The sequence below is a fragment of the Aythya ferina genome (assembly GCF_964211825.1).
Source record: "Aythya ferina genome assembly, chromosome: 6".
Taxonomy (NCBI): domain Eukaryota; kingdom Metazoa; phylum Chordata; class Aves; order Anseriformes; family Anatidae; genus Aythya; species Aythya ferina.
In genome coordinates this window covers 2,618,089-2,631,291 of record NC_140303.1, presented here as the reverse complement: position 1 = coordinate 2,631,291, position 13,203 = coordinate 2,618,089, and the positions used below count along the sequence as shown (strand labels likewise).

At 40.6% G+C, this 13,203-nt stretch overlaps 4 protein-coding genes across 8 annotated transcripts in view; 1 reads left to right on the top strand and 3 right to left on the bottom strand.

Moving 5' to 3' along the window:
* Positions 1 to 904, bottom strand: part of CLK1 (CDC like kinase 1) — a 19,572-nt gene extending 18,668 nt beyond the window's left edge. Inside the window, exons 1-2 of the mRNA XM_084523422.1 lie at positions 838 to 904; positions 445 to 492 (exon numbers count right to left, since the gene is read on the bottom strand). The gene's annotated coding sequence lies outside the window, so the exon portion shown is untranslated. The remainder of the gene's footprint in view (positions 1 to 444; positions 493 to 837) is intronic.
* PPIL3 (peptidylprolyl isomerase like 3) overlaps positions 1 to 1,387 on the bottom strand; it is a 7,810-nt gene extending 6,423 nt beyond the window's left edge. Inside the window, exons 1-3 of the mRNA XM_084523478.1 lie at positions 1,333 to 1,387; positions 838 to 904; positions 445 to 492 (exon numbers count right to left, since the gene is read on the bottom strand). Coding sequence (XP_084379604.1) covers positions 445 to 447 — 3 coding nt within the window. The 5' untranslated portion in view covers positions 448 to 492; positions 838 to 904; positions 1,333 to 1,387. The remainder of the gene's footprint in view (positions 1 to 444; positions 493 to 837; positions 905 to 1,332) is intronic.
* NIF3L1 (NGG1 interacting factor 3 like 1) lies at positions 1,308 to 7,959 on the top strand. Of its 3 annotated transcripts, none has more exons than XM_084523474.1 (7): positions 1,308 to 1,431; positions 1,568 to 1,999; positions 2,733 to 2,898; positions 3,331 to 3,457; positions 3,844 to 3,982; positions 5,562 to 5,645; positions 6,508 to 6,942. In XM_084523474.1, exons 2-7 carry the CDS (start codon positions 1,576 to 1,578, stop codon positions 6,690 to 6,692), a joined length of 1,125 nt encoding a protein of 374 aa, XP_084379600.1. In that variant the 5' UTR covers positions 1,308 to 1,431; positions 1,568 to 1,575; the 3' UTR covers positions 6,693 to 6,942. The 3 variants fall into 3 exon arrangements, with proteins under 3 accessions (XP_084379600.1, XP_084379599.1, XP_084379601.1); XM_084523473.1 differs by having other exon boundaries at positions 1,568 to 2,074; XM_084523475.1 differs by having other exon boundaries at positions 1,402 to 1,525; positions 1,707 to 1,999; positions 6,508 to 7,959.
* Positions 6,510 to 13,203, bottom strand: part of ORC2 (origin recognition complex subunit 2) — a 19,510-nt gene continuing 12,816 nt past the window's right edge. For 2 of the 3 annotated variants that reach the window (XM_084523410.1, XM_084523412.1), the window contains 5 exons: positions 13,037 to 13,183; positions 12,269 to 12,440; positions 11,885 to 11,946; positions 10,987 to 11,105; positions 6,510 to 9,475 (listed from right to left, as the gene is read on the bottom strand). In XM_084523410.1, coding sequence (XP_084379536.1) covers positions 9,215 to 9,475; positions 10,987 to 11,105; positions 11,885 to 11,946; positions 12,269 to 12,440; positions 13,037 to 13,183 — 761 coding nt within the window. In that variant the 3' untranslated portion in view covers positions 6,510 to 9,214. Of the gene's footprint in view, positions 10,340 to 10,986; positions 11,106 to 11,884; positions 11,947 to 12,268; positions 12,441 to 13,036; positions 13,184 to 13,203 lie in introns of all 3 variants that reach the window. The other variant, XM_084523411.1, reaches the window with a different exon arrangement.

Genomic DNA, 13,203 nt, shown 5'->3' with positions numbered 1-13,203 from the left:
CATTACAAAGGTGTATATATATAGTTTAAGACAAATAGTCCTATCTCTAGTTTCTGATTTGTTAAGCTTTCAAAAGCTTGCAAGTATAGAATGTTACATGTACTCAAGCAGGACTATGAGCTTGCAACTTCACAATGCCTCTGTGGTAAAAGAAACAAACTGGATTATGAAGCATTAGCCAAACTAGGATTAATATTTACTAACTTAGAGAAGAAGTCTAATTATATTTTAGACTGATAAATTTGTAAATTAACCCATTTCCCTTTTCACTGTATCTTGTAGAAGTCTTAGATGGAAAACTAAGATCTCTAATTTCATTAGAGATTCTCCACAGCATCAGAGTACAAATACATAATCCTTTGAGTTGCAGAGCTGCTATTCACTTTCCAAGAAGCAAACATTTCAGAAAACATGAATACACATACAATGTGCTATTGTTCTTACCATGTCTGCTCATCAAAAAGCTGAGGTAATTTTGTATATGGCAATTGCCTGCAAAGAAAACATGAAATTTGTTCTGTTCATTTTTCCCCCAGCATTTCCCAGTTCTTTCCGATTATGAAACATTTGTGTGGTTATGAGCTTTTTCACCATAGTTTTGAAGTAATATTCAAGTGACTCTGTGAATAAATGTCTTACTTGTATTATGCAACTGCCCAGCACATAAAGAACCAGAAACTACAAAATAGCTTAGAGAAAGTGTGTGTGGGGGGAGCCAAAAAAAAAAAAAAAAAAAAAAAAAGCATTTCTTCAGAAGAGTTTATACTAAATACTTACACCTTTTTTAAAGGTTACAGTTTTATAAATAACAGCAATTCACAGAGAAAAAACACATACCAGTGTCTACATAGAAGTATGATCTCAAAGCCACCACCAGTCGTCAGTGCCTCCAGAAGACAGGCACCTGCATCCAAGTGCAGGATACAAGTTTTTTTAACTTAATAACGACTTCCACATAAACCATTCAGAATTACAAGAATAAAGGATTAACTGTGTGAAAATCAGACTTTTACATACCAACCTCTACCTTCATACCTCCCCCCCACACGCAAATAAGAGGCCAGTTCCCTGCCTTGGCAGGCCGTCTCAGGTAACCATGGCGCCCGCAGCGAGCCCGGGCCAGCCGCCATGGCCGCTGGGGACGGCCAGCGGCTGCGGAGCAGTGGGACCGAGACCCCCACAGGGCCCGATGAAGCACCTCATGGCCCTACCCTGGGCTCCCGCCTGACCCACACCCCACACGGCCGCGCTCCGATCCCGCGGACTTAGGGTGCTTCCACAGATCCCCCACCGCCCCTCGCCTCAGCCTCCCGGGCCCCTCCCGCCCCGCACCTCACACCGTCGCTGCGCAGAGGCTGATCCCTGCCCCGGCTGCGCGGCGGAAGGGGCAGGGCCCAGCGTAGACTCGGCCCCAAGCTGCTGTGGCGTGAGGTGAGTGGCGGAGCTGCGCGGGACGAGGCTGCCTGCGCCTCCGTGAGGCAGCGGGACGGCGCCCCGAGCCCGAAGGCTCTGCCCCCGCGGCCCGGTAAGTGCCCGCGCTTACCCCCGCTATCTCCCCCCTCTGCAGGTACCCGCATGTTGCAGCTGGTGAGCCGACCCCTGTCTTGCATCCGTGTTGCGGGCCGCTTGCCTTCGCGCTCCCTTATGAATCTCGGGGAACTCGTTTCTGCTCTGAACAACTTTGCTTCTCTCTCCCTGGCTGAAAGCTGGGACAATGTGGGGTTGCTCGTGGAACCAAGCCCGCCGCACACTGTGAAGACCCTGTTCCTCACTAACGACCTCACCGAGGAAGTAATGGAGGAGGCAGTGCAGAAGAAAGCAGACCTTATTCTTTCTTACCACCCCCCTATCTTCACACCGCTCAAGCGAGTAACGTGGAAGACCTGGAAGGAACGGCTGGTGGTCCGAGCTCTGGAGCACAGAATTGGGATTTACTCCCCACACACAGCGTATGATGCCATACCTCATGGCATCAATAACTGGCTAACAAAGGGACTTGGTGAGATTCTGTTAAGAACAAAATATTGGTTCAAATTACTCATCAGTATTCATCATGTTCATCAAATTATTCCACGTAGGGATCTTCTCATTCTCCTTTCCTCTGGTTCTTGCAAATATGATTTGAGTACTTTTAAAAATTGTTATTATAGTACTTCAAAGTACCCATACCATCTCTTAGGGAGATTCATCTTGGTGAGGAATACGAGATACAAACACTGGATGAAATTTCCAGATGCGTGATTTTGCTATTGGATATAGCCAGAACTGGTGCAGCATATTTATTGTCTATCTTGGTTGAAGAGTGTAGACAGCTGACTTTCAATCATTGCCTTTAATTTCTAAAGTACAAGATATCATTGTTTCTACAGGCCTTAGAAGTATCAGAAATTTTTAGATTTTTATTTTATGTTGTGGCTAATACATGAAAATAACTGTGTCTTATCCAGCCTGCTTTACAAACCAGAAACTATTTTTTTTGTTTTGTAAAATTCTTAGGATAGAATTTGAACAGCATTAAAAATGAAAAATAATATATATCCATCAACTTCTTTGCACTTAAAATAGACTGTGCTTAATGGAGACAACAGGAAAAGAGTCCTAATTTCTGGTCAGGGAAAATGGATTCAAGTGCAAAATTTTCTAAAAGTTGCATCTCTTTTGGATATATGCTAACTCAGTATCTGCTACATCATCCAACTCTCTAAAGCTGCAGTCTGGCGCTGTTTTCTCAGGTGCCTGTAATTCCGTCCCACTGCACCCATCAACCTCTCCAAGCTATCCAACTGAAGGCACTCACCGAATAGAATTCTGTGCAGACACCGCTGAACATCTAGAGACAGTGCTCTCCAAAACCAAAGACATCCAGGAGATCTTCTGTCTCACTACTTTCCCTGTCAGGTATCTGCTTCACTCTCTAATGTTGTGTTTTTTCTGTTGCTTGAACTGTATTTTACTGTTGTAACCACTTCATTCCTCTGTGTATTGCTGCTATTTTTTCAGCAATAGATTGAGAAACTTACAGGATAATCATCCCCTTCTGATCAATCCATGTTATACTACGTGATAACTAATTGCATGTAGCATCACATGAATTAGAAGTGGTAAAGAAGAGTGTTTACAAGAAGTTTAATGAGGACAGCTGAGTTAAATTCCTGTATCTGTTTACTCCAAGAAAGTAGAGTACACTAGACTATTACCATGTCTGGTGTCTATTTTTTCCCTTTCTCTCTGATAGAATATCCTCTGTGATAGAACAGCTTTATTTTCTACTAATATGATGCTGAAATTTTATCTAGTCTCTTAGTAAACACCGAGCACATCTTTCTTCAGGGTTGAAGGTAAGGAGCAAACACGAGTCAGTCTGAACTGCTCTCAGAAAGCGCTGCTAGAGGTGGTGGCATTATTGTCCCAGAAGAGCCTTCTTGATCACAAGACTGAGATTCTCATACTACAAAAGGTATGAAAATCACATATTACTTCCAGTGAATGTACTATTTGTGTGAGCTGACCGTCCTAAAAACTTAAGTCCAGCATTCACTGGCATTACAGGTTTCCTGTGCTACCTGTCAGTGCTCTGAAATACTAGCCTCTAGGGATTTGAAGCCATGGACACTTTGACAAACAATGAAAATAGCTGCGTGGTCTGAACTAATTCTAAAATCAGTTCCGAGAGCTAGTCTAGTTATTATGTTACATTTAAGAACATCACATACATGTTTGTTCATAAAGTACAGAGGTATTCATCCTTAACACCCAATATACTCATTTTTGTACATTAGGGAAAACAGTGTAAACTTCTGGAGTCAGCTTTCTCGCAGTAATTTGAATTTCTTTTCCCCTCAGCCTCTTCTTCCACATACTGGAATGGGACGTCTATGCACACTGAGTAAACCAGCCTCCTTGTCAGACATTATCGAGCGTATCAAAAGTCACCTAAAATTACCCCACGTCCGCCTAGCCCTGGGAACAGGCAAGACACTAGGTAAACAAACCTGCCAGTAAGACTGCCCCTTTGAACTAGTATTCCAGGAATACAAGTACTGTGAGTGTATGTGAGGGAGTGTAAAATATTTCTGCCTTGGATAGGTTTATTTTCAAGTAGTATGAAGCACTGTTAAAGGCAAGAGTCAGTGTTTTAGATTTTCTGTGATACAATCATGGAACAAGAGCATCATATTTATTTCTGACTGGCGATTCTGTATTATGCTGCTTGTCCGTGTGAAGGAGGGATACCACAAGTTGAGTACGAGACATACTTTTTCATAATTTCTATAATGACTAATATTTCTCTCTCCAAGATATCAGATGCAAGTGTGTAGTACCTCACTGTATGATCCCTTTTGTGACTGAATGTTAAATTTAAAAGCACCTTAAAATAGTAAGTGCTTTCTGGTATCCTTCTGAACATATAACCATCCATGCTTCGATGAAGAAGAAGTGGTGACAGAGAAGGCAAACTATCCTAGCTCGAAGGGTGGTCACTACTAAATGGAACATGTATCCTCTTATCCCAGTTACCTATCCAAGAAGCATAGCTAATAGAATTTGTGAGAGCAAATTTATTGAAAACTCTTTGCATTGTATGAGACAAAAGTCTTGTTACAAGCTTCCTATACTATCAATTGCACTAAAACCAAAACAAACCTATTTTGAAACCCGTCATTGTGGTGTGGGATTGTAGTGTTTGATTCCAGTCACATCAACAGTAATTGCATGGCAACATACTGTAAAACCTTAATAGAATTTGAAAATTCTTTGCCCACCCCACCTCTTGTACTGAACATACTAGATATGCACAATTAAATTCCTTGTCACTACCACATATCTGTGATTCCATTTTAGATGTGAATAGGAGTTTATACATCTGAGAACTTTTTTTTTTTTTTTTTTTTTTTAACCTGATTACATCACTTGACTAATCTTAGTGATATTGTTTAGTGGAGGACTTGTTAGTGTTAGGTCAGACTAGGTGATCTTGAAGGTCTCTTCTAACCTAGATGATTCTGTGATTCTGCGATACGTAATAGCTTGGAATCAGCAGTCATAGCAAACAGGCAAATTTTTTGATGATGTGGAGGAGCTCTCAGTTTGCAATGAGATTGGCCTTCTGAAAGCTAAGAATTAGGAACCAGTTATAACTCAGAGAGAAGATGCTGCCTTAGTGGCATCATTAGTTTGGAAAACAAACACAGTGGAACTGTAGAGTCCTGGAAAAAGTAGCAGAGAATTAGAGAGTTCAGAAACCCAACCAACAACACTTAACTAGAAAGAGCTAAGCTGCAGTAGCCAGCAACAAGTCTTTATGCTGGAGTTTTCCGCTCTCACAATCCCTTGTAGAAAAATTTCTATGCATCTTCTTGGTACATAGAGGATTTTGCTTACTATCAGAGATGCTATGGGCCTATGACTCTTTCAAACTGACAAACACATCTCTTCCTCCAACAAATTTACATTGGCCCTAAAATCAAGGTAGTAGTTATTGTGAAACAGTTAATAGCAATACTGATGCAAAGGCTGAACAGAGAGAAAGAAGTTTAATTGTGGCACCTTGTATCCTGCAGATTCGCCAGTGAAGAAAGCTGCTCTCTGTGCTGGTTCTGGGAGCAGTGTCCTGAAGGGAACGGAAGCTGACCTCTACCTCACAGGTAAGAGATTATGTTGTTTCATTATCTTTATAAAAATAGGCACTACAAAAAAAGAAGAAAGAGTTGACTGTTGAAAGGTTTGGCCAGAAAAAAATTGCCTGTTACAACTGAGAAATGATCAGTTACCAGAATGACAGAGTAACGCTGAAGTAGAGGTAACATAGATCAGATGGCTGTATGGCACACTGATGGTCATTTCAAGTAACCATTAACCACGCATGATTTCAAAATCAGTGTTTGATAGAAAAGTGTATCGCAACCTTCAGTGTTTTTTTCCTTTGGCAAGATACAACATATTTCCTCAGTTCCCTACAGAATTCTCTGAAGGAAGATAGAATGTAACAGACTACAGAATCTTCCACTTAATGACCATAATAGCATATCTGACCAAAGGGATACTTAGTCCATTATCTTTTTTCTGATAGCGTGACAGGTAGTTCCTACAGCTTGCTCCACAATGCAAGGGCTGCCTTGACAAGCCTTCCTCAGTTGCTATCCTCCATCAATAGCAACACTGTTGAGTGGATGTATGACATCTAGACAGTCCACTTCCAAACCACTCTGCACACTTATTTCCTGCCCTAAGTGGCAAAATCTTCTACTATTATTCAAAATTAGCATGGAATTTCTGTGGTTTTGCTCAATTGTACACTGGGGACACCAGCTGAAAGTTCTTCAGGGGATGCTAGAGTAGGAGTGTGTCATGTTTTTACACTGAGCAGATGGCATTGCATCTCTCCTTATGGGCTACTTCCCCTGTTGCATCTTCCCAGTTTCTAATTAAGATTCTGCATACATTGCAAAGAAACGGCTTCCTAAACAGTGTGTAATCTACCATGGCATTTCTTTCTCAAAATGGCAGGAGAGATGTCCCACCATGATATTCTGGATGCAGTTGCCAACGGAATAAGTGTTATTCTGTGTGAGCACAGTAACACTGAGAGAGGCTTTTTGTCAGAGCTGGGTGATGTGCTAACTATTCACCTACAGAACAAAATCAACGTCATTGTGTCTGAGAAGGACAGAGATCCCCTCCAGGTGGCATAAAAGGAAAAGAACAAAAAAAGGGGTGAGAGAACACAATCAAGAATTTCATACTATCTTGCACAGACCTATCCAAATGTAAGCTTAATGAAGATGCTCTGAATTGATTCAGTATAGGATTGTATTTTATGTTCCCCCAAAGTCTGAGATATATATTGTTACGTCAGATACCTAATGAATGCTTGTTTCCAGCTACTCAAATATGATTTACTCAGTTAGTGGGTTGCACTTGAATAAAGTCACTGTTACTACATACTCTTATTAAATATATTTGATAACCACACCATTCAAGGGTTGGTTTGGGTAGAATATGAAAACTTGACTTTTCAAGCTTACAGGGCAGTTTCATCCTACTGTGGTTATGTCAGTACAAGTCACTGGCATTTTAGCTAGTAAAACTCTTGATAATAGTTAATGAAAGGGTATGGATCACTGGTTTGCATTAACAGTTTTAAGACAGCTCATATGCAGACACAGAGCAGAATTCAGGTATTTGGTACTAGCATTCAATTGCAAAATCTACCATTAATGCAGCTTTAAAGCTCTTTAACAGAGGAACCCTCAATTAAAAAAAAAACTTTAGAAGTTTTTTAATAAGCTATTAACTCCCTTATTAATGTTGTAATTAATTTAATGTACCTGTTACTTTTTTATAAAAACAGCTTCTATACATATGGCTCTTAATTACAGGATTACTAAAAGTGAACAAGTAGTATTTCCACCATCAGTAACGTCTGGGGAATTTGTATTTTTTAAAAAGAAAAATCTACCATTTGAGTATCTTACCAACTCTGGATTATGTGCATACTAGCAGAATATTTAAACTGAAAATACTGCCATCCCAAGTTTGTAAAGATCTCTTTACAAACTATATCTTTTTAAGTTGAAAAAATAAAATTGGCTTATTTGGCAACGTCTTTACTGTGCTGTACACAGCAACTCTATGCATTGGAGTCCTGTACAACCATAGGGCTTTGAAGACCACATGAAGACTAAAATCATGGAAGAAATCTGGGAAATATTTCCCCGTAACTTAGACATCTCCCTCTTTCAGCTAAGAAGGTAACTGAGGACTATGCTCTTCCTTAGTAGAGCACTACTAGAAGCGCCCAAGAGAAATGTCAAGAAGCTGCTCTGTTATTCAGACTTTCCCAGTGGTCCTAGACAGTGGCGTCAGAACACTGATGTGATGTTGTGATCAGAGGCTTTCTGCCACATTATGTATTTTAATACAACGTAACAGCACCATTAAAGCATTTTAAGCCCCCTCTGTTAGATCTTATTTTGTGTTCTTGCTCAATGAAACAACTTCAAAACATGAAATAGCCAGCCTACTTCACCTAAAGAATATGTTACTTGTTCAGTCTTCTAAGGTATATAAAAAAAAGCAGTCATTTTTATCAATACCATGAAGACCTTTGAGTAAGCTGAGAGTCGAAGTGGAAAGAAATTCCTTCTTCCCCAAATAAAGCAGGGAACTGTACAACTGATCCCTCCAAATACAATAGTCCAGAATTGCTGCAGAAGACAAAAATGCCACCAGATCTATACCGAAGAGCCAGTATCCTTAGTATATGCACTGAATGCAAGAGGGAGAAAATCAATGCATAGGTGGAATAGTCATCCAGACAATCTGAAATCAGGCTGAAATACTTGAACAAGAAAAACATGGGAATTAATTCACAGTAATTTTCTTTAGCTTTCATGCTAGAATCACAGTATCAGCCAAGAATTGATTCAAGGGTAACCTCTTATAAGATATGTGGTGGTATTTCCTGCACTTGTTTTTGACTTGTATGGGCATCACTTGCATGATACTCCACCAAAACCGTTAACTAATAAATCAGAGCACTTGTTCATGAACTCTGAAGCTAACTTACAGAGCTTGGGTAAGACACAATGCCTTGATCGCAGTTTTAGTGGTTCTGATGGTAGCCTAAGCAGCGGCAGGCAGGATCTGATGTGTTTTGCTAAGTTTGGAATTGCAGCCCGTAAAACACAGGTGCACATAATACCAAAAGAGGATGTTAGTTGGAAAATGTTCTGTTGAAGGAATGTGGAGAGTACTGCTAGCATGTACCAGTTTTCCCCCATCAGACTCTCCAGCAAAGTTAAATAGTTCCTACACTGAAGAATCTAATTGACAGTAGGATAGTAGATATCCTGTGTTTTCCTATACAAACCAAACTCAGAATGTAAACCTCTGTCCTGTGGCTTCTGTCAGTGAGGGGTATACCAGGTAACACCTGGAACACAGGTAACAGTATTATTCCATGTGATGCTTTGGTTCTTTTCTAATGCTATATACTGGCATTAAAAAGCAGGCAAACTGTTGTAATTTTGATACCTTAAAAGACCATAAAATACTTTTGCTAATTAGTTTGAGGTCTTCTGCATGCTGCATGAGGATCTGCACAGATATTTGACATGATAATGAAAACCAGGCTTTCGCATAACTGCCAGAAAAATCTCTATCTTCCTATAACATAAAAACATTTGTGGAAGACGAGACAAGCTAATGAAAATTAATAAAGTACTTTATTTGGTTGATATGTACTATTACAACATTGAGCTGTAACACAGCTACCAAGTATTAGACATAATGAGTCCCTGAAGTCTGGCTGGCAGACTACAGTTGAAGAAACTATAGGGCTTACTCCCACATACCTGAGAAATACAATGAAGAAAAGCTGCAAAACTTCAGCATTCTCCCAACCTCTAAGGGCTACTAAAATGGAGAGCTTGTAAGTGGCATTTAAGGCCTCCTCCAGGATCAATGGACACTCCTGATGTAAAAAATACATATATACAATCAAGCTTTTTAAAAATAAACCAGCTTCACAGCCTCTTCACATTCCTGGATTACAAGTTGGAAAGCAGATGAAAGAAGCTGGATTTTCTCAACCTCACCAAGAGGCAACGGCTTGAGTCCATCGCAGTTTTGATCACCTAAATCCACTTATAAAAGAATTCTAGCTTGGGAAAGTCCTTCAGTTCTATTGCCAGAATTTAATAAGTTACCCACAGTAACCCTGTCCTGCTCATATTCTCTTCCTTGTGCAGTCAAGGCAGGTCTCTTAGCATTATAAATCTTTACTTCTTTATACACTGGAAGCCAGCCTTGTCTAATTGGTAAAGGAGTACCAGAAAGAACTCAGTTGAGAAAAATTGCATCACAAATACAAACTGAAGCTCTGACCATCTGGTGGTTTGCACTTCCCATGTGAACTCCTCCAACCAAACCCTCATGTCTAGTGAGGTAATGAGCAGAAGGCACAGAGTTAGTTTTCCTAACTGTATGGTTGCCTGCACAGACACAAAGGTATCATCTGAGCTAAGAGACAAAGCAGACAAATCTAACTTCAGAGCAAGAAATACCTTGCTTACAGAAGTCATCATTCCAAACTACCTGAAGTAGCTGAACAAGAAGCACTGTTCATTACAATTATTACATTTCAGTAAGTAGTCCAGCAGTTTTGGGGTTGGAAAGAGATCTGAGTATAGGCCCCTCTCCAGCAGCCCTTGAGAGCAATTGCCGTAGATGTTTTGGGAACAGACAGACGTTATACATCTTCATCCTCTTTCTCTAAGAAGTCGGTCAAGGTACTGTCATCTACAGGAATTAATAAGTACTCCACACCATCAGCTCCCTGAGAACAGACATGCAACACACATTCTGTTAGCACCAGTGCACAGTGCAATGTAAGACACTAGATAGCACTGCTATGCTGACATGTACTTGCAGCTGGGGTGAGAGCTGGCCAGCATTCACAACTACCTTTCTAAAACCAGGAATATTTCCCTAGAGCAACACTGGAAATGTACAAACATCGAGAAAACTCAAAGCTTCTGGTGGGCTGTGCTGTTCTGTCACTACATAGCTCCTCAACATTTGCTCCCACATCTAGCACTGCTATACTGCCTCATTACTAGGGCTAGCCTCTACTCTTCAAACATGCAAATATAGGTAACTGTGAAGCAAACTGGCAGCCTCCAGAATCCATCACTTCTCAAAGTCTTCAGGAAGTTGAGTTCCACAAAGACCTGTAGGTTGCAGAGTAACCAAAGCACAACACATTTTTACAGCCCCCTATCTACATGAAGGGTGTTCACAGAATGGAGACATGGAAAGAGCTGCAATTACACAATTTTAGCCTTTGCTAGTCCCCAGGTACTTCAAACAATACAGCCTCACTGTGACCTGCAGACTTGTGTCTTAGGAATACTTCCAAGGAAGCAAGCAGTGTTTTGTTTAAGATAGCTGAATTCCCAGAATTATGTTCTTCCCCCAGCTCACCCGTTTGGTCCGGATGAGCTTGTGGTCCCTGAATTCTGTCAACTGGGCCCTGAGTGTCAGGTCACTGTTTACAAGGAAAGCCTCCCGACACTGCTGGTAGAAGTCTTGGAAAGAGAGGCCTGGAGATAGAAAAGGGCAAGAATGAGAAACTGAAGTGGTAAGTTTGTCCCATGTTTCCAGGTCTAACGATACATGTTATCTCCACCTACAAACATTGCTTTGGCTTACACCACAATGGCTACAGCACCATCATCACTTTAAGTACACAACAAAGCTAATATTTCAGTAATCAACAGAAAAATTTGATTTAACATTCCAGTCACCCTGTCTGCCTAACAGAATTTTAACAGTACCTTAAATGTGCTTTTCAGCATAGTGCACCTTTCAGTTTCCAACCCTACTATCTTACTTCTGTCTTTCTGAACAATTAACATACTGCTCATATCCTCTGCAGCATCTGTTAGAGACAGTGACAGCATATTCCACATATATCCTAGAAAGCAGGTACACATTAGAGGCCATCCAGGAGCAGCATAGGAACCGAATATCCTCTTTTCCCCTAGTTTAATAGGTGTTAGTATTGTGCAAATTCATTTTTTTCCTTGATTTTTTTTTTTTTTTAACTCCAGTCTTCCCTGAATTGTCTCAAATGTCTAAACTTGAAAGTAGACAACAGTAAAAGGAGATCCTTAGGATCCAGCCACTCTATTGATTTTCTCTTAGAGTAAGATTCAGCACCACTAGAAAGAGTCTATGCCACTAAGACTCACAGAACCAACAGTTACAGCTCTTCTGTTGCTGATAATGTAACCTGCATATCCAAAGCCAGTGCCACTGTGACTGAGCTTGCAACACCACCACTCCACTCCAAACAAATGAGGAAATGGTCCATATGTACCTGGGTAAGATGGGTTGTCCTTGTTCTCCAGCTGGTACTGGGCAAGCAGTCTGAATATCCCCCTAAATGAAAGGAGATGGGGAAGAAAACAGGAAAAAAAAAAAAAAAAAAAAAAAAAGCAAATATTTTATTTCCCTCATGACCAGGACTTGGTGCATGCATCTAGTCACTGGATAAAGCTTGCTATCCAAACTGTTCATTTAAAGTAAATGATCACATGGAAACCAGGTCCCATCATTTTAATCTTGAAATGCGCTGTCAGAAAACCGGGTTGCCTCCTGCTAGGTGTATACATGTATGTAACAGTTAACACAGAAAACCAGAGTAACCTACTACAGACTGGATCCTCAGTAGGTGCTGTTGTGAAGTGTAACAGTGCCTTACCTGGCATTCAGTGTGAGACTGCGCAGGACATGCATTAGGGAACTCAAAGCCAAAGATCCCGATTGCTGTACTAACAGTGAATTTTCATAAGACGTTTCTTCCATGTAAGGACTAAACGTGGTTGTCTCATACCAAAGCCAATTGTAAAGGCTTTGCTTTGCTTGATCCCACACTAGACAGAGAGGAAAGAAAAAGCAGACAGAATTAGTAGGTTTAGCATTTCTCAGGCATTAAATAAGCAATATTAAAACATACTGAGATCTACTACAATATTTGAGAAAATAATGCATGCTTATGAAATTTGTAGTACATGCACCCAGATAGTCACAGTTCAGGCAAGACAATTCTCTGCAACAGAACATTTGCATACATTCCCTTTTTATACCAGCTTCATGGATATGCTGTAAATCATTCCAGAATCAGCATTGTGCAAAAGAATTTCTGGCTGATAAAATTGTTTAGATGCAGTGACAGCCATAATAGTCAATCTCCATTTCAGTAAGTCCCTAAGTCAAAGGGTGCCAGAAGCCTGGAGTCTTTTTCTTATACACATACATATATAGACTGGTAGTTTTTTTTTTTTATACAGCTTTGCTTCAACAAGGCCACAGTCCCAATCAGGGCTTCTAGCTGCTACAATCATACATACATCACCAGGTCAATTTTGCACATCAAGAGTAATACATGAGCATATGAAACACACTCAGCAGCCCCTAAGTAGAATGCAGATTCTTCTCTTTTTGCTACATCAGGCCCAAGGGGACTCACTGAGAGGAGCATTGATGTGATCAATAGAGGCAATGAGGTAAACACTAGGCAGAGAGGACAGCTGTGCAAGGATCTGCTGGCTTCTTTCTCCTCTCAACATCTGGCTGTCCAGGTTATGAATAAGGACATAGAGCTCCAAAGATGAATCTGTAAGGTCACAAAAAAAA